General features: G+C 44.4%; 1 protein-coding gene across 1 annotated transcript in view; it reads right to left on the bottom strand.

Annotated features, from left to right (window-relative positions):
* Window positions 1-484: 484 nt before the first annotated feature.
* Window positions 485-27584, bottom strand: part of LOC129711171 (leucine-rich repeat and immunoglobulin-like domain-containing nogo receptor-interacting protein 3) — a 97264-nt gene continuing 70164 nt past the window's right edge. Inside the window, exon 2 of the mRNA XM_055658630.1 lies at window positions 485-5929. Coding sequence (XP_055514605.1) covers window positions 4073-5917 — 1845 coding nt within the window. The 5' untranslated portion in view covers window positions 5918-5929 and the 3' untranslated portion in view covers window positions 485-4072. The remainder of the gene's footprint in view (window positions 5930-27584) is intronic.

Here is a 27584-nt window from a genome sequence, read left to right on the forward strand (position 1 = left end):
TCGTTTCTACACTATATTCTGCACTCTGTTTAAATTATGTACTCTGTACAGGTGTCAGAAGTCATGGGGAGAAGCAGGAGATTGGGGTTAGGAGCGAGAGATAGATGATTGAACTGGCGGAGTAGACTTGGTGGGCTGAATGACCTAATTCTACTCCTATTCCTTATGACCTTATGAGCTCCTCCAGCACTTTGTGCATTGCTCAAGATTTCAGTATCTGCAGTTCCTTGGATTTGCTAGAAATTCCTCCATGTGCTCCAGGAATCTAATCTGAAATCCGAAGGCGTGTATGGCCCACGTACATCCCTGTTTGTCCCCAAGCCCTCGGTGCCAATGGATGCGAGGATTCCCCACTGCAGTAGTCATGTCCAACAGGCATTCCATGCCCTTCTTACCTGAGACAATTCCTGCTTTTACCACGATTTTCACCATTATTTAATGCATCCATTTACCACAGAAAATGAAAGATAAACATCTGTTAGACTTTGGAAAAACACGGGTATTTTATTTATAACAGTGCAATTAAAACCATGATAAACTCACAATTATTTTTTGTTGTACAATTAATCATGATTACCCCTAGACATTTCCAGATTTATTATATTAACTCTTCTGCAGTTTACACAGAGAAGTACAGTCCAATGGAAACCCATGGTTCAGGAAAAAAATAAATTTATGCGACAGGTAATTTTTTTCCTCAAAAAAATTGCTCTCCCGTTACAGTTTTTACATATTTATATACTTTGAACAAGTTTGAAAACACAACAGATTATTGCCATTCGATTTGGAAGCACAGGTGATATATCAGCAGTGCTTGTTATCAACGATGTGAAGATCTCTTTGTACAACATGTTCATTACTGCACCCATTTGGCAGATCTACACATGGTATAAAAGTGATTAACTCCATCACAACACTTTAAAATTGTCATTCAATATATATACTGAACAGCAGAGATGTGGATAAATGATTTAATGAAGTCCAGTGTTGATTTATTTCAGCACTGTCTGAAAAAACCACTGGAATTAATATAGTTTTGATGTGCAAATTTGATTCATAAATGGGTCTGCCCTTCTTGATATTTTGCACTTTGTATCAAAGGAAAAGTAAATCCGCAATGATTCTTCAATTTCAGATTTCATTGTTTCTTGCCTTCGATGTTGATTTGCGACTCTGGCCTGGTGGTTGGGATCACGTAGGCAATCGGAGAACCAGTAAAGGCATGGATGGAGACGGACCTAAAGCAGGCAGGTGTAGATGGACAAAGACGTTGAAAGGGCCCATTTCTGGTTTAATTCAGGGATACAGCATAAAAACAGGCGCATCGGCCCACCGCGTCCATGCTGACCAACAATCACCACGTCCACTAGTTCTATCCCACACACTAGGGACAATTTACCGAAGCCAATTAACCCGCAAACCCACACGCCATTGGGATGTGGGTGGAAACCAGAGCACCCAGAGGAAACCCTCTCATAATTTTAGATTAAAGGAGTGCTTACTTGGATCGATGGATCACGTGCAGGCAGGGGAGATTAGTTTATCTTGGCATCATGTTCAGCACGGATATTGTGGGCTGAAGGACCTGTTCCTGTACTGTTCTACATTCTACATCTCAGCCTGACCCTTAAAGTCAAACCCCAGTTTCTCCTCCGGGACATCCCAAAACATCTCCCAATCCTATCCGCTTCGATGGCACCCTCGCCTACAGTCTGTCTGTCCTTTTCAATTTTCTTTGTTTTTTTTAGTGTGTTAAAAAAGTGTGAGTTAATGTTCTCTGGTTTATTTTATGTGGGGGGTGGAGGAGGGCGTTGGGGAAACTTATTTTCAATCGCTTACCTTGCCGGAGATGCGTTTGTTTACTGGATCGTATCCTGGTCGCTCTACGACCTAACATCATGGAGCTGGAGACCTTGCTCAAGACTGACTTTGAGCCCCACCGTGGGGCGTGGACTTACCATCGGAGCCGATTCCTTGCCTGGGCTTGACGCTCCAACTGCGGCCTGCGGACTTTAACATGAAGGAGCTCGCAGTCTCGGGTTGAGACTGAGTTGGGAGGCTCCAACGATGCAGAAGGTTCGATTAGCCCTGACTCGGGGTAGATCGCCCGGCGTGGGGGAGCTGAGATTCCCCCCCGATGCAGGAGCTTGATCGTCCTGACAAGGAGGCCAGCCGCCGGCTACGGGACTAAGATCGTCCCGTCAAGGTCAGAGGCCCCCGACTGCTGGAGTACAAAGAAGGGAAATGATTGAACTTTTTTTCGCCTTCCATCACCGTGAGGAATGCAGAGGAGTCACTGTGGTGGATGTTTATATTAAAATGTATTTCGTGTGTCCTGTTGCTTTTTATTAATATGACTGTATGGCAAATCAAATTGTATACATACTTGGCTAATAAAGTAAGTATGATTATCCATCAGTAAGAGAGTATTCCTAGCCTTGTGTCTGTTCCAAAATGACAGCATCATCAAAATGAAAGATGAACATTTACTTTGCACAAATATTTGTATTTGCTTGAGATTTATTTCCTGGAGTCAATCGTGTCCCACATGCCAAGGCAGCCTCTTAAAAAATATATATTATCTGCTTATTAAAGTATCACACAATTTGAGCATTATTTATGGTGTCAGTGAAACGATGTGGATGGAAAATACATCATTGCTCTAAGCGTTTTTGATCAAGTGGGATCGAGAAACATTTGTTGCCTGGATAAAATGATGTGGAAAGCTGCAGAAGTATTTTGCAGATCATCAGTAAAGATGCACTATCTTTGCTAGGATATTTTTTACAATACAATAAATACACTCAATTAAACAATATTACACAAGTTGTTATGGTGTTCTTGACATTGTAAGCCAAAACAGCGATACTATTCCGAAAGTTAAAACAAGTTTCTGCATACAAAAAGGTCATAATACATTTACGTAGTCATATTCAAGAAAATTGCATCGTCATAATTAATCAGTTCCATTACTTTCTCACAATGTGTACAATCTGAATAGTTATCCATTTTATTGCCTATTGCAAGGACTCCAAATGGAGATGATTATTGAAGCAATAGAGGTGAAAAGATTGGCCAAAATAATCTAGGTTATACCTCCAACCAATGCTTCCAACATTAAGGAATGATTTCAACCTTCCACCTCCCAGAGGGGGTGACCATGGTTTCTCAAGGTCGTATAATACAGAATGGCTGGAAATATTCAGGTTACAAGTCGACTATTTGACTTAACAATCACTGTAGCCCAAGATTCTATCAGTTAGGACAGAGTAAAACACAAAGTGCTAGAGTAACTCAGCACGTCAGGCCGCCTCTCTGCAGGACATGGATAGGGGGTGTTTTTGGTCATGACCCTTCTTCAGTAAGTGTCATGGGAAGCTAAGCCAACATTTTCCACCTGGGCTTTTACGCTTTCCTGAATATGTGGCATTTAAGAAAAATTCAAAAGGTAGATTACCTGAGTGGAATGCATAGAGAATGAATGCGAGCGAAACTGGCCCTTGCTTTGTGTTCTGGCCTTGAACCGGGTTCCCAGGCTGACAACTTCCCTTGGCCAAAGGCCAAACATCTGGATGGGAGCATCCAGCTGTTCTTGGCATCTGCCCGAAATGAGCAGCTTGGCTCTGCATCTGTGCAAATCAAGGGCTCCACCTTACTTCCAACCTCTGGGCCATGTTTGACTGTGTCAGGCCGAGCTGGAAGAGTCTCCTTGCACCTCAAAGCAACTGCTCACTGACGACGTACCCGCATGAGATTCCTACCATCCCATTTCACCCTTGCTACCACAGGACACACATTCAAACTGGATCACAAATTGATTTCTACCCCGATGTGTCAAAAACAGGTATTTTTGCAAACCGGGCGGGTGACAACATTTGTCTTAGGACTGAGTGACTATATACAGCATGCAATACTGATCTTGCCCTAGCCGAACCAGGGTAACTCATACAAATATTATTGATGATGCTTATCATTAGAACATCATAGGCAGACGTCTATTATGGTTCAACATGTTGACTACAGTAAGTACTTGCAACCAACCAACCAAACAACCAACGACTGACCCACCGGGTCAGATCATCTTCATGTTGAACTTCCTGGCCCCTCCTTGCCCGCTGCTCATTGTGGGCCCGTCAACCTTCCGAAAGGAATATTCCACCGAGAAGTTGTTCTTGTGGTGTCCTCTCCCCCTGCTCCACACGAACAGAATCAGAAAGCAGAAGAGTACCACCCCCATGAAGGTGATGCAGCCCATCGCAGTGGACACCAGGATGGTTTTGAGGTCCAGAGTGAACTTCAGGAAGACCTGGGTGTCGTTGAAGGCAGTCTCGTTGAACTCCAAGAGAGCGCCGGTCATGTTGGCAAACAGGGCGCCTTCTGATCTCTGCACCTTCACGGTCAACACGGCGAAGGAGGTGTCGTTGCCCCCGGCGTTGCTGGCGATGCAGATGTGGGTGCCACTGTCGTGGACCTGGACAAAGCGGATCTCCAAGGTGCCACCCGGCAGGATGGTGGCTCTGCCGCTGCTTCTGCTGGTGATCATCCTGCGCTGCGGTGACACCCACATTATCACCGGGGCCGGCTCTCCGTCCGCCCGGCAAGTGAAGTAGACGGTTTGTCCTTCCCCCGCCGTCACCCGTTGAGGTTTCCTGTCCCGTATCTTGGGCTTCTGACAGGTGAAGTAGTCCTGAAGGGCGGTGTCCTCGAAGTCTTGCAGCCGGCTTCCCTGAATGTCCGCCGGGGAGGCGCACACTGGCTGGTTGTCGTCGAAGCTCAAGGCTATCTTCTTCTGGACCAGCCACAGGAGGCGGCAGTCGCAGGACAGGGGGTTGTTGTCCAAGCGGAGAACCACCAGGTTCCCCACCGTTTGCAGGGCGCTCTCCTCCAGGGTCACCAAGAGGTTGTTGGAAATGTTGAGCACCCTGAGCTGCCTCAGCCCCAGGAATGCGTGCGGCTGGATGGTGCTGAGCAAGGTGTTGACCATGTACAGGTGCTGCAGACGGATCAAGTCACGGAACGAGCCAGATTCGATGGTGGTGATGGGGTTGTAGGACAGGTTCAACATCTGGAGATAGACTAGGTTTCTAAAGGCTCCGGACGGCACGGAGGAGAGGTTAGTGCTGGTTATGGACAGGTAAGTGAGGTTCAGACCATAGAGCGTGGTGGGAGTGATGGTCTCCAGAAGTGGCCAAGAGTCGATCTCCAGTTCCTTCAGGTTATAGAGCTTCCGAAAGTTCTGCTCCTCCAGGAAGCTGATGGCAAGGTGCCGCAGACGGAGAGTGGCCAGGTTTTGAAGGTAGGACAGAGATTCACCCGAAATGGAGGTCAGGTTGCATTTTTCAATGGTGAGCTGATCCAACCCAAGTAGTCCACTGAATGCCCGCTGGGAGATGTAGACCAGGTCGTTGTCACCAACTTCCAGCTGCTTCAGATTCCTCAGATCCTGGAACATGAGGTCCAGCAGGATAACAATCTTGTTCTCGCTGAGGTCCAGGCGTGTCAGGTTGGCAAGCCTGGAGAACACGCCAGCGGGGATCAGCTTCAGTTGGTTTCCCCTCAGCAGCAGGGAGCGCAAGTTCAACAAGTTGCTGAAAGCCCCGGGTTCGAGGTTGGTGATGATGTTCTCGCTGAGGTCGACTTCCTCCAACAGAGGGAAGGTGGCCAGATCTCCGGGACCAATGCAGCGCAGGCGGTTTTTGCTGAGGTCCAGGACTTTGGTCTCGATGGGGATGCCTTCGGGAATGGCAGTCAGACGCTTCCTGTGGCAGAGCACGGACCTGATGTGGGGAGCGCAGTCGCAGCGAGGCGGGCAGCTGACTGTGCAGCGAGTTATCAGAGCCATCAGGGTGAGACCCAGGACCTGCTGCCAACACATTGACATGGTGTGAAACATGATCTTACTGACACAGTCTGTCATTCCCCCGTGCACCTGCGTAGAAAAGAAAATAGACATTAGGGAGAGGTAATCCCGCTTGATCTAAAATAATAATGAAAAAGCAGAACATTTAGTTTAAGTTCATTATTGTCACATGTACAGACTGCTGACTGGTCAGCACGCAACAATAGCTTTTCATTGTAACTCAATAAACTAAGCTGAACTACAGAAGTATGGTGAAAAGCTTTGATTTGCGTTATCAAATAAACTATACATACATATAATATAGCCACACTCAAGTACAATAGATAGTGCAAACGGGAAGATACTGAGTGCAGAATATCGTTTTCAGCATTAGAACATTGAACAGTACAGCACAGGAACAGGCCCTTCAGCTCACAATGTTTGTGCTGAACATGATGCCCAGTTAAACTGAGCTCATCTGCCTGTACGTGATCTATATTCCATGCACTTCCATGTGCCTAGCTAAAAGTCTCTTAAACCCCACTATCGCATCTACCTCTCCCCCCCCCCCCCTCACTCCCCCAGCAATGTGTTCCAGGCTCCCACCACTCTCTATGTAAAAACTTGCCCCGCACGTCTCCATTAAACTTTCCCCGTATCTAAGCTACCTTATAGCTATGCTCTCCAGTGTTGGACATTTCCACGATGGGAAAAAGGTTCTGACTGTCTACCTTATCTACTTCTATATTTTATATACTTCTATCAAGTCTTCCCTCAACCGAATGTTTGTACGTTCTCCCCGTGATCCGTCAGATTCAGATTCAGATTCAATTTTAATTGTCATTGTCAGTGTACAGTACAGAGACAACGAAATGCATTTAGCATCTCCCTGGAAGAGCGACATAGCAAACGATTTGAATAAATAATAATAAGTGTCCGGGGGGGGGTGGTGATTGGCAGTCACCGAGGTACGTTGTTGAGTAGAGTGACAGCCGCCGGAAAGAAGCTGTTCCTCAACCTGCTGGTTCGGCAACGGAGAGACCTGTAGCGCCTCCCGGATGGTAGGAGGGTAAACAGTCCATGGTTGGGGTGAGAGCAGTCCTTGGCGATGCTGAGCGCCCTCCGCAGACAGCGCTTGCTTTGGACAGACTCAATGGAGGGGAGCGAGGAACTGGTGATGCGTTGGGCAATTTTCACCACCCTCTGCAATGCCTTCCGGTCGGAGACAGAGCAGTTGCCATACCATACTGTGATGCAGTTGGTAAGGATGCTCTCGACCCGTGTGGGTTATCTCCGAGATCTTCGGTTTCCTCCCACACGCCAAAGACGTAAAGGCATGTAGGTTAATTGGCTTGGTAAATGTAAAAATGTATGTGTAGGATAGTGTTAAAATGCGGGGGTCGCTGGTCGGCGCGGACCCGATGGGCCGAAGGGCCTGTTTCCGTTCTGTATCTCTAAATTAAACTCTCCTTGAACCTAAAACCCTCTAATCCAGGCAACATGCTGGTAAATAACTTCTGCATCCTCTCCAAAGCATCTACATCCTTCCTGTAATGGCACACAGACATCACAATATTCCAAATGCGGCCTAACCAAAGTCTTGTACAGCTGCAATGTTAAGTCACTGTTTCTTCGACAAAGTCCAATGTCCACAATGGGGTAGGGGTGAATCGGACAGTACTCTAATTTATGGAAGAATCATTCAGAAACCTGATAACAGAGGGGAAGAATAGATTAAGAGGTCATGACTGAAGTATATGAACATGGTATAGATAGGGTGGTGTGCAGGAAACTATCCCCACATCAGAGGTAGATGGATGAGAGAATAGATTTAGGGTAAGGGAGAAGATATTTAGTGGGAATCCAAGGTTGTACCTTATCACACAGAGGGTGGGTAAAAAGCAGAGTTGCGTGTCAGAAGCGTTGAGGCAAGTACTTGAACGCTTTGCCTTGGCAGAAGATTACGGGCCATGTGCCAGGAAATGGGATTAATGGGGTGTCCACCGATTGGGATGGACCAAGGGTGAATGTCATGTCCCACTGCTGTCCGAGTACGGCTCGACACTGTCTCCTTGCTTTACTTCTAGAAAAGAGCTTGAGAAGAACTACAGTATAGAGTTTTTTTCTTAGTTTAGAAAAACAGCGCGGAAACAGGCCCTTCGGCCCACCGAGTCTGCACTGACCAGCGATCCCTGCACACTAACAATATCCTAAACACACGAGGGACAATTTACATTTACACCAAGTCAATTAACCTACAAACCTGTACATCTTTGGAGTGTGAGAGGAAATGAAGATTTTGGAGAAAATCCACACAGGGCACTGGGAGAACGTCTAAACTCCGCACAGCCAAGCACCCGTTGTCAGGATCGAACCCGGGTCTCTGGCGCCATAGGACAGTGGCTCTACCACTATGCCACCACGACGCCCATCGGCCAGATACATTAATCCTATCATACTATACACAAGTACGGTGGTAAAACATGATGTCACTGTTACTTATTTACCACCTAATGGAAATGTCAATGATTCAGTTAAAGTTTGACTTCCTCATAGAACATAGAACAGTACAACCCAGTAACAGGCCCGTTGGCCCACAATGTCCATGCCGAACGTGATGCCAATCTGAAGAATCACCTAATCATGTTCTTCAGAGATGCTACCTGACCCGCTGATTTACTCCAGCACTTTGAAGCCAAGTTAAATTCTACCAACACGTGACCCATATCCTTCCATTCTCTTTCCAGTTTGTTGATTATTTGAAGACTGCTATTTTTAAGGTATTCCAACTTTCACACTACTTTTTCCAAAAGAGGTCTGGTCGGACAATGCAAATGGTGATACAGGGAACTCCAAATGCTGGAATCCTGAGTGAAACACAGAAGCACTGTGGTAATTTAGCGGGTCAGGCGGCATCTGTGGAGGGAATGCACAGGCTGCACTCCAAGTCAGGATCCTTCTTCAGACTGATTGTAATGGAGGGAGAAAGCTGGAAAGAGATGTGGGGATGGGACAAGCCTGGCAAGTGATAGATTAATACAGGTAAGGGGCGGGGAGAGAGAGGACAAAGACTAGAGATGAGAAGGAGACACAAGGGTGTCAGATAAGGCAAGAAGATATTTGAAATGCAGAAGATGAGTAGCCAGAGTAACATGCTTATAAGTAAGCAGGATAATCCAACGGTTGATAGGATGATATAAAATCACTGCAGCGGATGGGCAAGGGGATATATAAATGCAATCTAATTACACTCTCAGCATTAGCGCTAATTTAAGCCAATACCACCGTGAGGAGCTGTGATCCGGTGGAAAGAGCTGTGTGCAAAGCTCAATTATTCCTCGATAAAAGAAGTTATTTGTCTGCGTTTCTGTAATTCATGTCTCAAATAATGAACATATTTTCTGAAATGACACAAGATTTTGCTGCATAGAATCATTCCACTGCTCCTCAGGATTAAAGCTTTCAGTGCATGTAGGGGCTTAGCAATGACCTACATTTATAAAAAGGAAACACAAGATAAAATAGCATATTAAAAAAAACCCATCTTAGCCAACCGGGGAATTAATCTTCTAAATGTCTTCCAAGTAGTTTCTCTGGGAATAGTTGCATTAATTGCCTTGCAGTAATCCCGAGGGGTTTGGCTTATGTGTAACGTGATACATGAACTGGATTTCAATTCTCATTTGAAATGTGTCTCTGCTGTTCAGCCAAAATACTAAAATGAGTTGGATTTAATTTCTTTTTTTCCCGCGTCCTTCAGTATTAATTGATTCAATGGTATTTTATTGTCACGTGTACCGAGATACAGTGAATTGCCACGCTTCTGCTGCCATCTTATGCTCTCCAGGTTTGTTGCACCACCTGGTGGTTAGACCACGTATTGGGTGAACCCTTGGCCCTCGACCCAATAAGTGGCATAACCAATGGGTGGTGCCACAAACCTGGAGAGCATAAGGTGGCGGCAGAAGCGTGGTGATTCTCTGTGTACTGACTCAGAGGTCTACTATTTTTGCACAACAATCGTCCCACTTAATGATTGTACTTGGGTATCGTGTAACTCTAGTGAATTATTTGCAAAACAAAGAATTTCACGGTGTCTCGGTACATGTGACAATAAAATACCATTGAATCAATGAATACTGAAGGACGTGACTAGGTTTGGCGGGAAGAAGACGTCACGTGGCATAGGGGTGTGCCCTGTTATATATATCGAACTTTAGGAGAACTCTCCCCAGTCGCGTGTGAGCTGTTCTTTGTTTATCTCAATAAAGATCACTTTGTTTAACAACACGTGTCTCACCATATTGGTGACCCCGACGATCCAAAACGGTTATTTTGGATTTGAATAATGGATGCAGCCAACGCTCAACCTGAAGTTGCCGTCAATCCGGCCCAGCAAAACACTGTCGCTCTTAAGCTGCACGTGTTCGGGACATCGCAGCCCCAAGTGTGGTTTCAGCAGGCCGAGGGCCAGTTCCACATTCGCCGCATCACAGCTGATGACACCCGATACTATTACGTGGTCGGCGTGCTGGATCAGAAGACGGCCGGTCGCCTGGTCCCTTACCTATGTGCGCCGCCAGCTGCGGACAAGTACGAGGGCATCATAGCACTTCTCCAGCGTAACCTTCGTGCTCAGCTGCCGGGATCAAGCAGCGCGGCTCATGCACATGGGAAGGCTCGGCGATCGCAAGCCGTCGGTGCTCATGAGCGAAATGCTCACTCTGATGGACGGTCATCAGCCCTGTCTCCTGTTTGAACACGTCTTTCTGGAGCAGATGCCGGACGACATCCGCCTGCTCCTCGTGGACTACTCCAAGGTGCTCCTCGCGCCTTGACTAACTCCAGGACTGTTTGTATGTGTTCGTGCTCCGAGACGCTCACCGGTCGCTGCTGCAGCGTCCGTATGAGGGTCCTTTCCAGGTGTTGCAGCATGAACTTACCATTTTTGTTTTGGACAAGGGGGGGCAGCGTGAGACTGTGTCGGTTGCTCGCCTGAAGCCGGCCCATTTGAACATTAGTGAACCTGTGCAGGTGGCCCAGCCTCGTCGTCTGGGACGTCAGTGGTCCCAGCCACTTCCGATTTTGTCCTTACCAGTTGTATCCCCTGTGTGGGGGGATTTGTGTACTAGGTCCGGCGACCTCATTCATCTGCCGTTTTGTTTTCATGCCTCTGGTTCTGGGGGGGGGGGGGTCCTGTGGCACTTATTGGGCGAACCCTCGGCCCTAGGACTGGCAGTGTCACATGACTAGGTTTGGCGGGAAGAAGTTGTCACGTGGCTTATGGATGTGCCCTGTTATATATATAGAACTTTGGGAGAACCCTCTCAATCGCGTGTGATGCTTTTTATGTCCTCCATCGTTGCTCCGCTGCTGTGCCACTGAAGGCCATGTCTGATTCACACCCTTGTAAGCCTACATCGGCACCCGATCCACGCATCCATGAGGAGGAATTTCTTTAGTCAAAGGGTGGCGGATCTGTGGAATTCTTTGCTACAGAAGGCTGTGGAGGCCGTCAATGGATATTTTTAAGGCAGAGATCGATAGATTCTTGATTAGTACTGGTGTCAGGGGTTAGAAGGAGAAGGCAGGAGAACGGGTTAGGAGGGAGAGATAAATCAGCCATGATTGAATGGCAGAGCAGACTTGATGGGCTTGAATGGTCTAATTCGTCTATCACTTATGACATTTGTCCCGGCTGCAGCAGGGCCTCCAGCGTGTGAGCTGTTCTCGTCCGACACCTCAACCTATCAACATGGAAACATAGAAACATAGAAAATAGGTGCAGGAGTAGGCCATTCGGCCCTTCGAGCCTGCACCGCCATTCAATATGATCATGGCTGATCATCCAACTCAGTATCCTGTACCTGCCTTCTCCCTCTGATATCTTTAGCCACAAAGGCCACATATAGCTCCCTCTTAAATATAGCCAATGAATAGGCCTCAACTACCTTCTGTGGCAGATAATTCCAGAGATTCACCACTCTCTGTGTGAAAAATGTTTTTCTCATCTCGGTCCTAAAATATTTCCCCCTTATCCTTAAACATGCTGCCCCCTAACACTCTGGGGGTACAGGGAATGGAGATGGCCCAGTCAGAAGCATGTTTAGATGACCCATACACCATAGAATGCTGTAAAGTAATTCCCTGCAAAATAACAATGTTGCATAGTTTGGCTATGTGTCCATTGTGGCTGTGAATCAGACACATTGAAATTGCTGGTTAAAGTGTGGCATTAAATACTCGACAAAAAAAATTACAGCTGAATATTATAAATAGCAGGCAAGGCCAGCAGCGAAATGAGGTGTTCAGGGGATTAGACTCAGTAATATGGATCAGCAGTTTCAAATCCTTCTTTGTGTTTTGGCTCAAAGTAAGAATTATTACCTTGAGATTGAGTCAATTCAATCTTTAGCTCAATTGGTAGTCATGTTTAATTTTGTTGCATTTAATGCATATATTATATCTCACTTGATTCTCATGCTTTTGCAAATGCTTAAGAAATTTGCAAGGGCAAATGTCTGGAACTCTTTCAGATATACGCACTGATATCTGACAATTATAAAGGATAACACCTCTCGTGCGGCACAGTTGGTAGAGCTGTTACCTCACAGCGCCAGAGGTCCGGATTTGACCCTGATCTCGGTTGATGCCTGTGCACAGTTTGCACATTCTCCCCATGACCGCGCAGGTTTCCTCCGGATGCTCCAGTGACCTCCCACATCTCCAAGACGAGCGGGTTTGTAGGTTGATCGGCCTCTGCAAATTGCCGCTGTTGTGTGGATGAGAAATGTGGGATAACGAAGAGCTAGCGTGTACAGGTCAGCGTGGACCCAGTGGCCCGAATGGCCAGATTCCATGCCATAAAACCAAACCAAACCAAACCTCAAAGGAATCAGAGGATTGACTGAAAGATGAATACTAACTTTGACAATTACTTCCTTCATGCAAGTAGGAAGAATGGCACGTCATATTCCACTTGGGAAGTTAGAACCCAATAATATGAACATTGAATTGTCCCCTCCCCCACCCCCCCCCCCCCCCTCCCCCTGTCTTACCCCCCCCCCCCCCCCCCCCCCCACCCTGATGTGCCCTCAGTTCTCCCCTTCATCAACCTGCTCTATTCCCCTCTTTATTCCCTTCTCTATTCCCCTGCACTTTAGTCTGTTTGAACTGTTTTACTGTTGAAATGTTATTTTTACAAACCATATTTCTCGGGGTATCTAAATCTAAATTTTATTAGTTATTTCTGGAGTATGGTGTACAATTTTGGTCGCCTAATTATAGGAAGGATGTCAACAAAATAGAGAGAGTACAGAGGAGATTTACTAGAATGTTGCCTGGGTTTCAGCAACTAAGTTACAGAGATAGGTTGAATAAGTTAGGTCTTTATTCTTTGGAGCGCAGAAGGTTAAGGGGGGACCTGATAGAGGTCTTTAAAATGATGAGAGGGATAGACAGAGTTGATGTGGACAAGCTTTTCCCTTTGACAATAGGGAAGATTCAAACAAGAGGACATGACTTCAGAATTAAGGGACAGAAGTTTAGGGGTAATATGAGGGGGAACTTCTTTACGCAGAGAGTGGTGGCGGTGTGGAATGAGCTCCCAGTGGAAGTGGTGGAGGCAGGTTCATTGGTATCATTTAAAAATAAATTGGATAGGCATATGAATGAGAAGGGAATGGAGGGTTATGGTATGAGTGCAGGCAGGTGGGACTAAGGGGAAAAAAAATGTGTTCGGCACGGACTTGTAGGGCCGAGATGGCCTGTTTCCGTGCCGTAATTGTTATATGGTTATATGGTTATATTTAAGTATGACATCGGATGGAAGCTGCAAACCCAAATCTCGTTGCACTTATGTGCAATGACAATAAAATATATTATTATTATTATTATTATTATTATTCATCTCCCATCCCTGAGTCCTCCATTTTCTTTGTATCCCCTCTCTTTCCCTTCCTCTCTATTTCCCTCCACCTTCATCCCTCCCTCTAGCTTTACTTTCTACTCCTCCTCCCCTCTCATTATCTGACATCCTTTTGTCTCTTTTTCACCTCTAACCTTTTTCGGTAAATTCACCCAATCAACCCCCCTTTTGTGTGTATCCAGCTATCACTTGCCAGGCATGGTTCCGGCCCCACCTCTCTTTTCTAGCTTGGAAACTTTGCCTGCCCATTCCCTCCACATTTGCTGCCCGACCTGCTGCGTTCTTCCAGCACTTGCCGCTTTATTCAAGGAAGACACTGAAGCAGCAATGTCATCTATTTACATTTTGCATCCGTTATTTTTCTTGCGCTTTTGATGAAAGTCCAAGAGCCCAGAAGAGCATGAGCTTTATATCAGTTATAATTATGTTGTCACATAGTGGTAAATCACAGGCATTAGTTTGTTCCAGGAAATGAGTTTTTGGCTGACCCGCACTTACAGCCCAAGAACTGGAACCAAGAATCAATCGCGCCTTCATCCTCCCCTGATTGCTGCTTTCTGTAATTGTCAAGATTTTTACTATTTACTCATGAAAAGTCAGGAAGATTCACTTCAGCTCTTGGGCAGGAGTCTTATTACCTTGGAGAGCTGTTTCAGTAATCTTGCATTTGGTTCCTGGAGCTAATAAAAAATTAACTCAACTATTTAAGTTTTAATCGATTAAAAGATACAGCATGGAATCAGGCCCTTTGGCCCACTGAGTCCATGCCGACCATCGATCACCCATTAACACTAGTTCTATGTTATCTCACTTTTATCATCCACTCCCTACACACTAGGGGCAATTTACAGAGGCCAATTAACTAATAAACCTCCAAGTCTTTGGGACGTGGGAGGAAACCGGAGCACACTGAGGAAACCCACGTGGCCACAGGGAGAATGTGCAACCTCCACATGGATATAACCCGAGGTCAGGGTCAAACCTGGGTCTTTGGCACTGTAAGACAGCAACACTACCAGCTGCACCTCTGTGGCCTCCTCATCTCAGTTACGGTTATGGCTCCTCATTTTGCCAGTAATATGATAAACTTGTACACATCTGGGAAACTGTTAAAACTCAAAGTGCTGCAGTAACTCAACGAGTCAGGTGGCACATGTGGAGGGAATGGACAGATGATGTTTCGGTTCAGGACCCTTCTTCAGACTGATTAGAGAAGGGAGGAGAAACTCGAATAGAGAGGTGGGGGCAGGACAAAGCCTGGCAAGTGATAGGTGGGTACAGGTGAGGGGCGTGTTAGATCGGTAGCCAGGTGGTGTAAGTGTAACTTTCTTGCTCTGTTTCGGAACCTAGTGATATTTAAGCAAGGGATAAACATCAGGAACATTTTGGTTGAGTTATTAATGGAAGTAAGGAGGATTTTATCTTTCTGTTTCATTTTGCAGCTTATATGTATGACCTTCAATGTAGTGTTTGTCATTTTAAACACATGGATAGGCACATGGATAGGGATCTCCATCACCACACCTGAAATTGTCTATGAAGTTCTTGATTTAATCAATATTAAATCCATCTCAGAGAAAGAGGAAGTTTCACATAATCCCATCAACAAAATTAAATGGAAGGTTGTTAAGTGACAATTATTATGGACAAATGCCAGGGAACGAAGGAGATTACAAAAAAATGGTTGACACTGCCCTATCCATCTCGGGATTTGACCTCTCCACCATCGAAGGGATTTATAGCAGGCGCTATCTCAAAATGGCAACTAGCATTATCAAAGACCCACACCACCCTGGCCATGCTCTCATTTCACTCCTGCCATCAGGAAAAAAAGTATAGGAGTCTGAAAACCATGATATCCAGGTTCAAGAACAGTTACTTCCCAACAATCATCAGGCTCTTGAACAGTATAAACTATGAACTACGAACTGTCCAGGTTGCAATAAGGACTCTGTGCATTTTTACACTAATATTGGATTTAATTTATTGAACTTTTGAAAAATTATATTATCTATGAACCTGTGTTTACAGACCTGTTATGCTGCTCTGAGTCAAGGAGATCAATTGATGAAATTCACAGATTGTGCTATGTTGAAATTTGTTACCATTGATAAAATAATCTTCATAGCCCACTAAACGCCTATGGCATTTTCTCACTGAAAATCAATTAAAAAAAATACACTGCAGATGCTGGAAATCAAACTGTAAGAAATAGAAAAATACCAGAAACATTCAGCAGGGTTGACAGCATCTGTGGGGAGAGAACTACAGTTATTGTCTCAGATCTAATGTGCTTTATCAGAGTTGGGAAAGAGGGAAAAACAAATTTTAAGCAGAACACCAAACATAGAACTATCCATGTAGTCCAGAGATACTGCTGGCTCACTGAGTTACTACAGCACTTTGTTTTTTGTTTGTAAACCAGCCTCTGCAGTTCCTTGTGTAAACATAGAACAGGGCAGGGGCAGGCCCTCAGGCCCCCTAACCACCACCATGTGCCTATCCCAAAGCCTCTTGTTGCATCTACCACTATCGTATCTACCTCCATCACCTCCCCTGGCAACACTTTCCAGGTACCCACTATTATCTATAAATAAACTTGCCCTGTCAATCTCCTTTAAACTTTGCCCCTCCCACCATAATCTTCTAATCTTTGATATTTCCACCCCCGGGGGAAATAAGTTCTAACTGTCTATTCTATCAATGCCTCTCATAATTTCTGATTCTTCAATCGGGTCTTCATTCAATCCTCTGTAGCAGACAGAGTGGGAGCGAGAGGAATAGGGCAAAGAGAAGAGCTTGGATCGAGTGAGGCCAGGATTGCAGCGTCTCTTATGCTGTCAACTCATTACTTTAATGAGGGAGGTTCAAGAAAGGCATCATTAAATGAGGTATATCAAAACTGAAATGCAGAGCCCGAGGAGATATACATATATATATATATATATATATATCCAAGGTTTGGTCTGCTAATTGTAATATATTCTCATTATAGTCAAACCTGAACTCAAAACCTATTGCAAAATGATGCTGCTAAACAGTTCAATGAGAAGATTTTATGAGATAATTTCTGAAATGCCCATTGTACTCAAGATGTATATGTTAATAAGCAATTTCAACATCTTGCAATGCTACATACTCGTTGAGGTTAATTTACCTTACTTTTATTGTGCAATAACGTCTGAATTGATGGACCCTTTTGCAAAAATTGCCGGGAGCAATTAAATAAATAGCCAAAAACAGTGAGTGTGCTCATGATTCATTACTAACCTGAGTCTGTCGATGACACAAAGTTTGTTAGAAGTATAGTCAGAGTCATACAGCATAGAAACAAGGCCCTCCAGCCCTACTCGCCCACGCTGACCAAGATGATCCATCTATGCTAGTTCCACCTGCCCACGTTTGGCCCATATCCCTCTAAACCTTTCCTATTCATGTGCCTGTCCAAGTATCTGTCAATTGCTGTTATAGTACCTGTCAGAAGGCTCAGAAATGCAGGCTCACCGAGAAGTACTGAAGAAAACCCAAAATCCAAACACGAATGAAACCGCAAGATAAAGACCTGGAACCGACAGAACTCAGAACTGCTATCGAACCGACAGAATGCAGAACTGATTAGTCGGCCCCCAATTGGTGATGATCTCATGTATTTATACCAAGTGATTATGGGTCCCATGCTGCAACTGCATAGTCCAAATGTGGTCTAACGAGGGTGAAGTATAACTTCTCCTTGATAGAAGTTGAACAATGATGAAAGTTGCGTCTCAGAAAATTTAGGATACCTGTTGCTTTCACCATTGCATGATGAGTCTGACCATTCCAACATAGATCGTTCTGTAATTTGATGCCAAGATACTTGATCAGTTTGGATTCTTCCAGGGTGGCACCAAGGATACTGTATGATGTTTCGCCTGGATTCCTCTTTCTGGTGACACGCATGGTTTCACATTTGGAGGGGTTGAACTGCATGCCCCATTGTTGTGACCACTCAACCATAGTATCAAGGTATTTTTGGAGAGCATCTTTATCATCAGCTGACTTAATTGGATGGTACAGCAAACAATCATCAGCGAATAGTCTGGTCATGCTTGGGGCTTTTTCATGGATGTCATTAATGTAAACAAAAAGAAATGTGGGCCAAGTTCTGTGCCCTGAGGTGTACCCCTCAACACTGGATGCCAATCAGAGCTTTATCAATTCACAAGCACGCGCTGAAGACGTTTTGTCAGAAAACTGGAAACCCATCGTTTTGTGTTGAATCAAAACCGTAGGAGTCAATCTTCCGATGCAGTCTCTGGTGTGGGATGACATCAAATGATTTAGAAAAGTCTAGCCCTACTAAATCTGTGATGACATTGCTATCAAGTTTCTTGGCCAGGTCATTTGTCGTCAGGATAAGCTGAGACCCGCTTGATCTATGCCTCCTAAATTCATGTTGGTTGTCAGCAAGAATGTTATGTTTGCTAAGGTGTCTCATCAGATTACTATCGATTAAATGCTCCAGCATTTTGCAGCGAGTGCTTGTTAATGAAACAGGACGATAATTTGGCAGGTTGGGGTTGAGCCCTTTTTAAAGAGAGGAGTGATGTTAGCCTTCCTCCAAACCAGCAGGACATCACCTGAGTCAAGCGACTGTTGGAAAATGAACTGCAAAACAGGAGCCAGTTCTTCGGCTGCGATCTTGAGGGCTTGATTCTGTATCTGATCTGGTCCAATAGCTTTTGTTGTATTGATGTTGAGCAATAACTTCTTGACACCTTCAACCTCAATTTTAATAGCAGGCATACCAGCATACGGGCTGGGCGGTAGATCTGGAAATGATGAAGGCTCCGTATCTTCCCGGGTGAAAACGTGTTGAAATTGGTTTGCAGGAGTTTCTGCTTTCTCCTGGTCATCAGTGATCAGACAGTTGTTCACTTTAAGCATCTGGACACCAGTGTTGTCTGTCCATCTAGATTTCATATATCTCCAAAAAGTGATAGTAACTCCTAATAGCTCAGAGGAGTAGTGTGGAAAGTGTCTCAAGTATCTGGAGGTGTGGCAAGTGTGCCAGTACCTGCCTCAACTACCTCCTCTGGCAGCTCATTCCAAATATCCAACACTCTGTGTGAAAATGTTGCCCTTCCGGTTCCTACTAACATTCCCTCTCACCTTAAACCTATGGCCTTCGTTGGGGTAACAACATCGGAGGCCTGGATCGGCTCAGCACAGAGGGGAGAATAAGGAGGGGAAGAGACAGTGACTTTAAGACTTTTGCCTCCATCACAGTGAGGAGGTGCCTGGTGAACTCACTGTGGTGGATGTTAGTTTGTGTTTATTGTGTGTTTTGTTGTTTATTATTATATGTATGGCTGCAGGCAATGAAATTTCGTTCAGACCGAAAGGTCTGAATGACAAATAAAGGAATCTAATCTATCTAATCTAATCTAGATACCGTTACTCTCAGTAAAAGACTGTGCATTTGCCCTATTTATTTCCCTCATGATTTTGCGCACCTCTGTAAGATCACCCCTCATCCTCCTGCGCTCCAAGGAATAAAGTCCTAGCCTGCTCAATCTCTTCCTACAGCTCAGGCCGTCAAGACCTGACAAACTAATAAAATTTCTACATGTTTACAACAACGATTTCAGCTTCTATCCAGAGCTAATTTGGTGATTCATTCACCAGATCTTTCTTCCTTGGATATGAGATGAGTCAAGAGTGTGAAGTGGTTAGTTGTCACATGCACCAGATATGAATCGAAATAATAACATTCTGACTTGCTGCTGCTTTACAGGAACATTAGATGCAACAAAATAGAAAATGAAACAAATAAATAAACAATTAGTTTTTCTTAGTAAACCAGATAGTGATTTTGTGATTAATACGGGTGTTAGGGGTTATGGGAAGAAAGCAGGAGAATAGGGTTAGGAAGGAGTGATAGATCAGCCATGATTGAATGGTGGAGTAGACTTGATGGGCCGAATGGCCTTATTCTCCTCCTATCACTTATCAATAGTTCAAAAGGCAAAATATGTGAAACAATCATTGCAGAGCAAAGTCTGCAGTGGTTTAGTGTAAGTGTTGTGCAGTGGTTCAAGAGCTTGATAGTTGTTGGGAAGAAACTGTTCTTGAACCTGGAGTTCACAGTTCTCAGGCTCCTGTACCTTCTTCCCAATGGCAGCAGTGAGATGAGAGCTGACGTTTCCCCTTTAATACATTAGTCCTATTTGCCGCAATCCAATCTGAGTAAACATGGTTGCTGTTATTTGATGTGAGGGTCAGAAAATTAATCTGTTGTGCTAATGTCTGGTGTTATATCAATTTATTAAAGAAATCAGTAAAGCTCCAGGGAGCACTTCCTGAACTGAGCAATTATACCTGTAATGAGAAAATAATAGCACATGGATTTTCTGAAGGATTTACAGATAATTGACTTCCTCTGGTACTTTCTAAATAATTTAATTTGACTATTCTTATTTAATCCAGGATCAACAGGCATTGTTCTCTATAACAATATTAAAACAAGGAGCAGGAATCTGCTGTGTTCCTGAAGCATTTACTATAATTGAATTGGGGAATGAATTCTGATGAAATTTATAAATGAGCAAGAAGGAACTGCAGTTGTTGGTTTGTACCGAAGAAAGTCACAAAATGCTGGAGTAACTCAGCGGGACAGGCAGCATCTCTGGGGAAAAGGAATGGGTGATGTTTCGGATCGAGACCCTTCATCAGACTGGGACTTAGGGACGGGGAAACTAGAGGTATGGGAAGGTACAGAACAAAGCAGAGCCTGCATAGATGGCTTGGGAATCGTGGAGCCCACAATGGTCCATTGTTGGCTGGGGAAGAGGTGACAATGAAGAAATACAGACCGTTAAATTAGCAACGTGACTAAGGTGGGGAAGGGCCAGAGAGGGAGGGAATGCAAGGGTTACTTGAAGTTAGAGAAATCTATATTCATGCCACTGGGTTGTAAGCTGCCCGAGGGAAATATGAGGTACTGTTCCTCCAATTTGTAGGTGACCTCACCCTGACTGTGGAGGAGGCCCAGGGCAGAAAGGTCAGTATGGGAATGGGAAGGGGAGTTAATAGTCCTCCTTGGCCTCTGCGATCTCGCAGTTGCCAAACATTTTAACTCCCCTGTGTTACTCCAGCATTTTGTGTGTATCTACACTAGTCCCACCTGCCTGCATTTGGCCCATATCCCTCTAAACCATATCCCATCTATGTACCTGTCTAAATGTTTCTTGAACATAGTGATTAGTACTTACCTCAACTACATCCTATGATAGCTCGTTCCATACACCTACCAGCCTTTATGTAAAAAAATGCCCCTCCGGTTCCTATTAAATCTTTCTTCCCTTCACCTTAAACCTATGTCCTCTGATTCTACTCTGGGTAAAAGACAGTGCATTTACCTTATCTATTCCTCTCATGATCATATACCCCTCTATAGGATCATCCTTCATCCTCCTGCATACCATGCAATAAAGTCCTGACCTGGTCTCTCCCTCTCCACCTCTCCATGTATCAAACTCATCAACCCAGCAACCAGTTCATGGCACTCTCTTCATGACAAGTGCACCCTGTTATTAAATTTCAAAAATAAACTTAATTTGCAGTGAAAGATATATACAAATCAAAAGCATGCAAATCTCTTCATGCATTCTGATTGTGTCTACATGTTCTATATTGCTAGTGTTATACCCAGTAGAGTTAGCAACACACTTTTTGTACACATCACATCTTTGTCCATTGGACTCAGGTGACCAAGATGCCCCATCTACACTAGTTCTAACCTGCCCATGATTAGCCCATATCCCTCATAGCCTTTCCTAACCATGTATCTGTCCAAATGTTAAACAATTTAGAAAAAAGTTTTCATTACTGTTAATATATTTGGGTGCCATTGTTTTTTTTGAGATGATGGATTATGTATTTTAAAGAAATAAATTGATTATCTTCAGCAGTGGAACAATCCAATCGTGTCTCCATTTCCCTGGATTAGTTTGCATTCCCATGGTCAGTTACACAATGAACAAATCTGCTTCAATTTTAGGCCAAAGAAATAGACAATAAGACATAGGAGCAGCATTGGGCCCATTCAGTCCATCGAGCCTGCTCTACCATTCGAACAAGGCTGATCTGTTTTACTCTCTCAAATGAACTATTGCTGATTTTCAAAGAATTACATACAAGGTTTGAATTGCACAGTTTTAATGATTTCATTTCTGCTTTAGCTAGCAACTATAATGTTACCCTGAACAAATAATAGACCAACTACAATGATTCTAGCAGGTAGGAAATGTTATCATCCACGCTTAATGTAAATGTCAGATTATAATTATTAATCACAGTTATGCACAATACAGTATGGTTATCTTTCAGGCAAGTTTCCGATTCTTAATAGTACTATCTATCACGGTTTTCCGATTTAAAATGACCAAATTGGAGAAAACCAGACAGTCCATTTATCCTAGAATAGATGAAATGAACAGATATTACTATATCAGGATGCAAGATCAGTTCTATTGCTCTAGAAATTATGGTTACAATCTTGACGTGCTTTTAACTTTCCAAGATTCCCTGGATTCAGGGGAGGATTCCATTACATTGACAAATAGCGAATGTAACTATTTTATTCAACAAAGGAGGGAGGCGGAATGCAAGAAACTGTAGACTAGTTAGCCTACCAGGAAAAAAATTGGAATCTTATATTACAAAGCAGCAGGTAGTGCTGCTGCCTTATAATGCCAGAGACCCAGTGCTGACCTCGGGTGCTGTCTGTGTGGAGTTTGCATGTTCTCCCATGCCATTGGACCTGGGTCTGCCTCTGTCAGGAAGAGTGCGGTGGATGCCTGTATACAAGTGTCCCCATGTTAAAAGGGGTCATGCATAGGCATTCACTTGCAGGGGCAACACCTGCACAGAAAGACATAGAGTTATACAGCACAGAAACAACTTCGGCCCAACTTGTCCATGCTAAACAAGTTGCTCTCTCTACAAGTCTGTGGCTCCAGCATCGGCCTCTCAACCATCTCAATACCCGCAGAATGGATCCACCAGGAGGACAATCATTCTTGTCCGAGTGATCGCTGATGGGGATAACATTGGCCCACAAAGCTAAGCTTCAAAGGACTCGCAGCCTCAGATTCAGCTCCAACTCTCAGGCACAACATGTCTCCTGACACCTGTGGGCCAAGCAGATGGGTTGGCCTTTCCAAAGGGGAAACTGCTCCGATACATCTGGAAGAGAAACAGCTACAGATGCACGAGCGCCAGGGTGCGTGATGCCAGGGCAGAGAAGAGTAATGTCTTTGCTGTTAACCCTCATCAACAAAACTGCATTTTTGTGTCGTGAATGCTGTCGTTCACGTTCCATTTGGACCAGTTTAGAAACCAACATAGATTTCAGTTGCACGAGTGAAATCCAGGAGAGTCCATGGGTTTGGAACGTCAGAGCAGCTTGGCTATTCACTTAAATTTAGGTGTGTCCATAAATGCAATCAATCTCATTTATCTGTACAAGTTTGGAGATAATCCAAGCGATAACAAATGATGAATGACCTAAATAGGATGGGTTACATGTTGCATCATATCTCTTTAATGTAAACACAGCTTTACAACCTACAATGGCTGCACATTAGGTTGCAATCAGTCACAGATGAGAATAACATATGTTACATACATCTGTTGTCACCAAGTTATTGGTTTACAGACCTAAATGCTATATTGTGTGTAGTATTCTGTTGGGTGTCGATCACCTGATTACAGGAAGGATGTGGGGGCTTTGGAGAGGATGCAGAAGAGATTTACGAGAAAGACTACAAGACCGTAAGGCATAGGCCAATCAGTCCATCAAGTCTGCTCCACCATTTGATCTATTTTTCCCTCTCAACCCTATTCTCCTGCCTCTTACTAATCAAGAACCTATCACTCTCTGCGTTAAAAGTACCCAATGACTCGGCCTCCATAGCTTTCTGTGGAGATAAATTCCACAGATTCACCACCATCTGGCTAAAGAAATTCCTCCGTGTCTCCATTCTAATGCTGCCTTTATTAGACGGTATTACCTACATGGAAAGGTTGCTCCCTGGAGCACTGGAGGTTGAGGGGAGAACAGATAGAAATATATAAAGATATGAGGCATGGATGGGGCAGACCTTTTCCCACAGAAATGTCAAAGATTGTAAGGCATCGTTTAAGGTGAGAGGGGTAAAGTATGAAGGAGATATATGCGGGGCAAATTTTTAATGTATTTTTTACACGCAGAGGGCGGAGGGTGCCTGGAATGTGCTTCCACAGGTGGTGGCTGATCAATCTGAAGAAGAGTCTTGAGCCTAAACGTCACCCAATCCTTCTCTCCAGAGATGCTGCCTGTCCCGCTGAGTTACTCCGGCATTTTGTGTCTACCTTCGATTTAAACCAGCATCTGCAGTTCTTTCCTACACATCATGATCCACACAGACATTGTGGGCTGAAGGGTTTGTTCCTGTACTGTTCTGTCCTATGTGCTGTGTTAGAAAGTAACAGACACAGCAAGAGTTACTTGGCAATCCATATCAAAGTCTGTAAGATTCTCTGTCAACCTACTGCAAATCATCCTGTGCAGATGAGATCTGTGGTGCTGGCAATTTAGATCCCCATTAAATAAATTGATTTCTATTCCCCAAATAAATGGGCTTTGTGACTGCTCCACTTGCGAGGGTTTTTTTGAAGTAATATGTGTCATTACATTTTGAGCTTTTGGGCACCAGGGAAATTGAAAGGAAAAACACTAAGCTCTCTGCTGATGCGCAGTCAGGGACTGATTAATAGAGCATCATGATCGTGACAAATTACCATCTGCAAGTTGTTTGTATTTGTACCTGTCGTATTCTTCGAGAAGCTTTACTTGGGCTGCTAGCTTTGCTGTGAGCGTAGGAAGTATTTTAGGGAGAAGCTATTCAAGGAAGACTCAAATGTAGGCACCAGCAGCACCCACATCCTTTCTCCCTCAATTCCTCCAGTCCGGGGCTTCAAGGATCATCAAAGGTGGAATAAGACAAGAAGAGAAGCAGCACAGTGGTGCAGCAGGTAGTGTTACTGCCTTACAGCGTGGATACCTGGGTTTGATCCTGACTACGGGTGCTGTCTGTATGGGGTTTGTACGTTCTTCCTGCAACCGCATGGGTTTTCTCCAGATGCTCCCCACATTCTAAAGACTTGCAGGTTTGGAGGTTAATTGGCTTCTGTGAAAATTGTCCCTAGTGTGTGGGGTAGAACGGGTGTATGAGTGGCCGCTGGTCAGCACAGACTCACTGGACCGAATGGCCTGTTTCCATGCTATATCTCTCAAGCTAAAACTAAAGAGGTTTTTGACAGTCTATGGGCAATGCAGTGGCACAGCTGGTGGAGCTATTGCCTCACAGTGCCAGAGGTCTAGGTTCGATCCCGAGCTTGGATGCTGCCTGTGTAGAGTTTGCACGTTCGTCCTGTAACTGTGAGACTTTCCTCCGGGTGCTCCAGTTTCCTCCCTCAACCCAAATGACATGCGGGTTGTTAGGTTAATCGACCTTTTGCAAATTGCCCCCAGTGTGTAGGGAGTGGATGCAAAAGTGGGATAACATAGAACTAGTGTGGACATGGTGGATATGACTCGGTGAGCAAAATACCACGTTTCCATGCTGTATATTTCAATCAATCAACACCAAATTGTCAATGATAAGAGGAAACTGAAAGAGATTTTAGGAGCTGCAGGGATGACATTAAAAAGACATTTAAGAAGGCAAAGAAAGTGCATAAGAAAATATTGCCTGGTAAGATCAAGGAACGCAGAGGTGTTTAATAAATCTCGAGTGCAGTGTGTTGTTGAACAATAAGACTGAGGGGTAGTAGTACACATTTCCCTGAAAGTGGATGGTTCTTTATCTAATGCCCTGAAACCAGGCATTAGATAAAGAAGGCAGTGGTCGTGGGTCGTGGTGTTGGCGGGAGGCCGGAAGTACAGAAGGGAGTACAGAATGCCACAGGAGATCCTTCTTCCCTGTGGCTATCAAACTGTACCACATTCCCCCTTCTGTCGTGGGGTAGAATGACCCCCCCCCCCCCAAATCTTTGCTCATCCCCAATCCTTAATACTCGTCATTTTAATTTAATGTTTCATGTATTTGTGTTTTTTGACTGTTGGCAGATTAATTTCCCTCCTGGGATACAAATAAAGTTCTATCGTGTCGTATCGAGGCTCTGCAACAGTCAGGCGAGTGGGCAGATCAAGCGCAGCCTGCATCAACTGCACGGAACGGAGGTGGAAGGAGCCGACGGCAGCGGCTGGGCCAGGCCGATCCCTAGTTCGTTGATCCAGTGCCACCAGGAAACCGGGCATTAAAGTGAGAAAATATGAAATTGCAAATCCCCTCGGGCCAGGTCCAGGCTTTTCAGAGACTTGGAAGTTGCAAGATGGCACAGAAACGTGGTGCCCCTCTGCAGGTGGTTCCAGAAGAAAATCTACCTCCAATCATTTCACTCTCTCACTTATGTATACTCTTGGTTTGATTTGATCGGATTGCACGCAAAACCAATCTTTTCACTGCATCTTGTACACATAACAATAATAAACTAAACATTGCAGATTCCTGTATATCTTTAAAAAACAAAAACTAAACATAAATTCAGAAAAATTCAGAGACCAAATAAATCTATGCCTCCCCTCCTTGAATCAATTTGTCAAAAAGTGCATTTAATCTCATTTTTCTGCAGAGGTTTGCAAGTAACAGGAGCTGTAACAAATGACAAATAGCTTGAAGTGTAGGTGACACATCAGATTCATTGTTTTTCAGGTTAATGGTGACTGCACATCAGGTTGCGATCAGTCACGGAGCATGTGAGCAGACGAGAATAACCAATGCATTTATGTCGGTGTCAACAATAAGAATAGTCCAGACCTAAGCATAAAAGACAATCTTCCTCATGGAGTCATAGAGCACATAAATAGGCCAACCAAGGCCAACCAACCATGCCGACCAAGGTGTCTTCCTGAGCTTGTTACATTTGATCCGTTTTCTTTGCAGTGCATTGCTTGCATTGACCCCTAACTCTTTCCTCCCGATGAATCTGTCCAAATGTCTTTGAGGCATAGTGATTATTCTTACTTCCATCACCTCAACTGGCAGCTCACTCCACATAATCATCATCCTCTGTGTTTAAAAACATATCACTCAAATCTCACCACAATCTTTCTCCTCTCACCTCTCTCGCCCTCTAGTGTTAGATACCCCTACCCTGTGAAAAAAGACTGCAGCTGTTCACCTTATCTCTGCCGCTCATGTTTTTTATAAACCTCATCATGTTTCCTCCTTCACTCCAGTCGAAACAATCCAACTCTATTTAATCTTTCCATATAACCTGGCAATATTGTAAGTATAATGATTTTTTAGCACTAAGACAGGTTGAGAAAAAGTTAGGGGATGTGGGCCAAACATAGCAAATGGGACTAGCTCAGTTATAAAACGTGATAGCCACAAAAAAAACTGGAGTAACTCAATGGATCAGGCAGCATCTCTGGAGAAAATTAATAGGTGACGTTGCGGGTCGAGACCCTTCTTCAGAGTCAGGGGACAGGGAAACAAGAGATATAGAAAGTACATCAAACGAATGAATGAAAGATATGCAAAAAGCAATGATGATCTAGCAAGGGTGGAGCCAATAAAGGTCCATTGTTGGCTGTGGGAAAGGTGATAATGAGGCGTACAAACAGTGAAACTTATCAGGACGACAGATAAACTAGTTCGACGACTAGGGTGGGGGAAGGGGGGGGAGAGGGGATGGGAAGGGAATGGAGAGAGAGGGGATGCAAGG

Source organism: Leucoraja erinacea, chromosome 29, assembly GCF_028641065.1.
Source record: "Leucoraja erinacea ecotype New England chromosome 29, Leri_hhj_1, whole genome shotgun sequence".
In the NCBI taxonomy this organism is placed as follows: Eukaryota; Metazoa; Chordata; class Chondrichthyes; order Rajiformes; family Rajidae; genus Leucoraja; species Leucoraja erinaceus.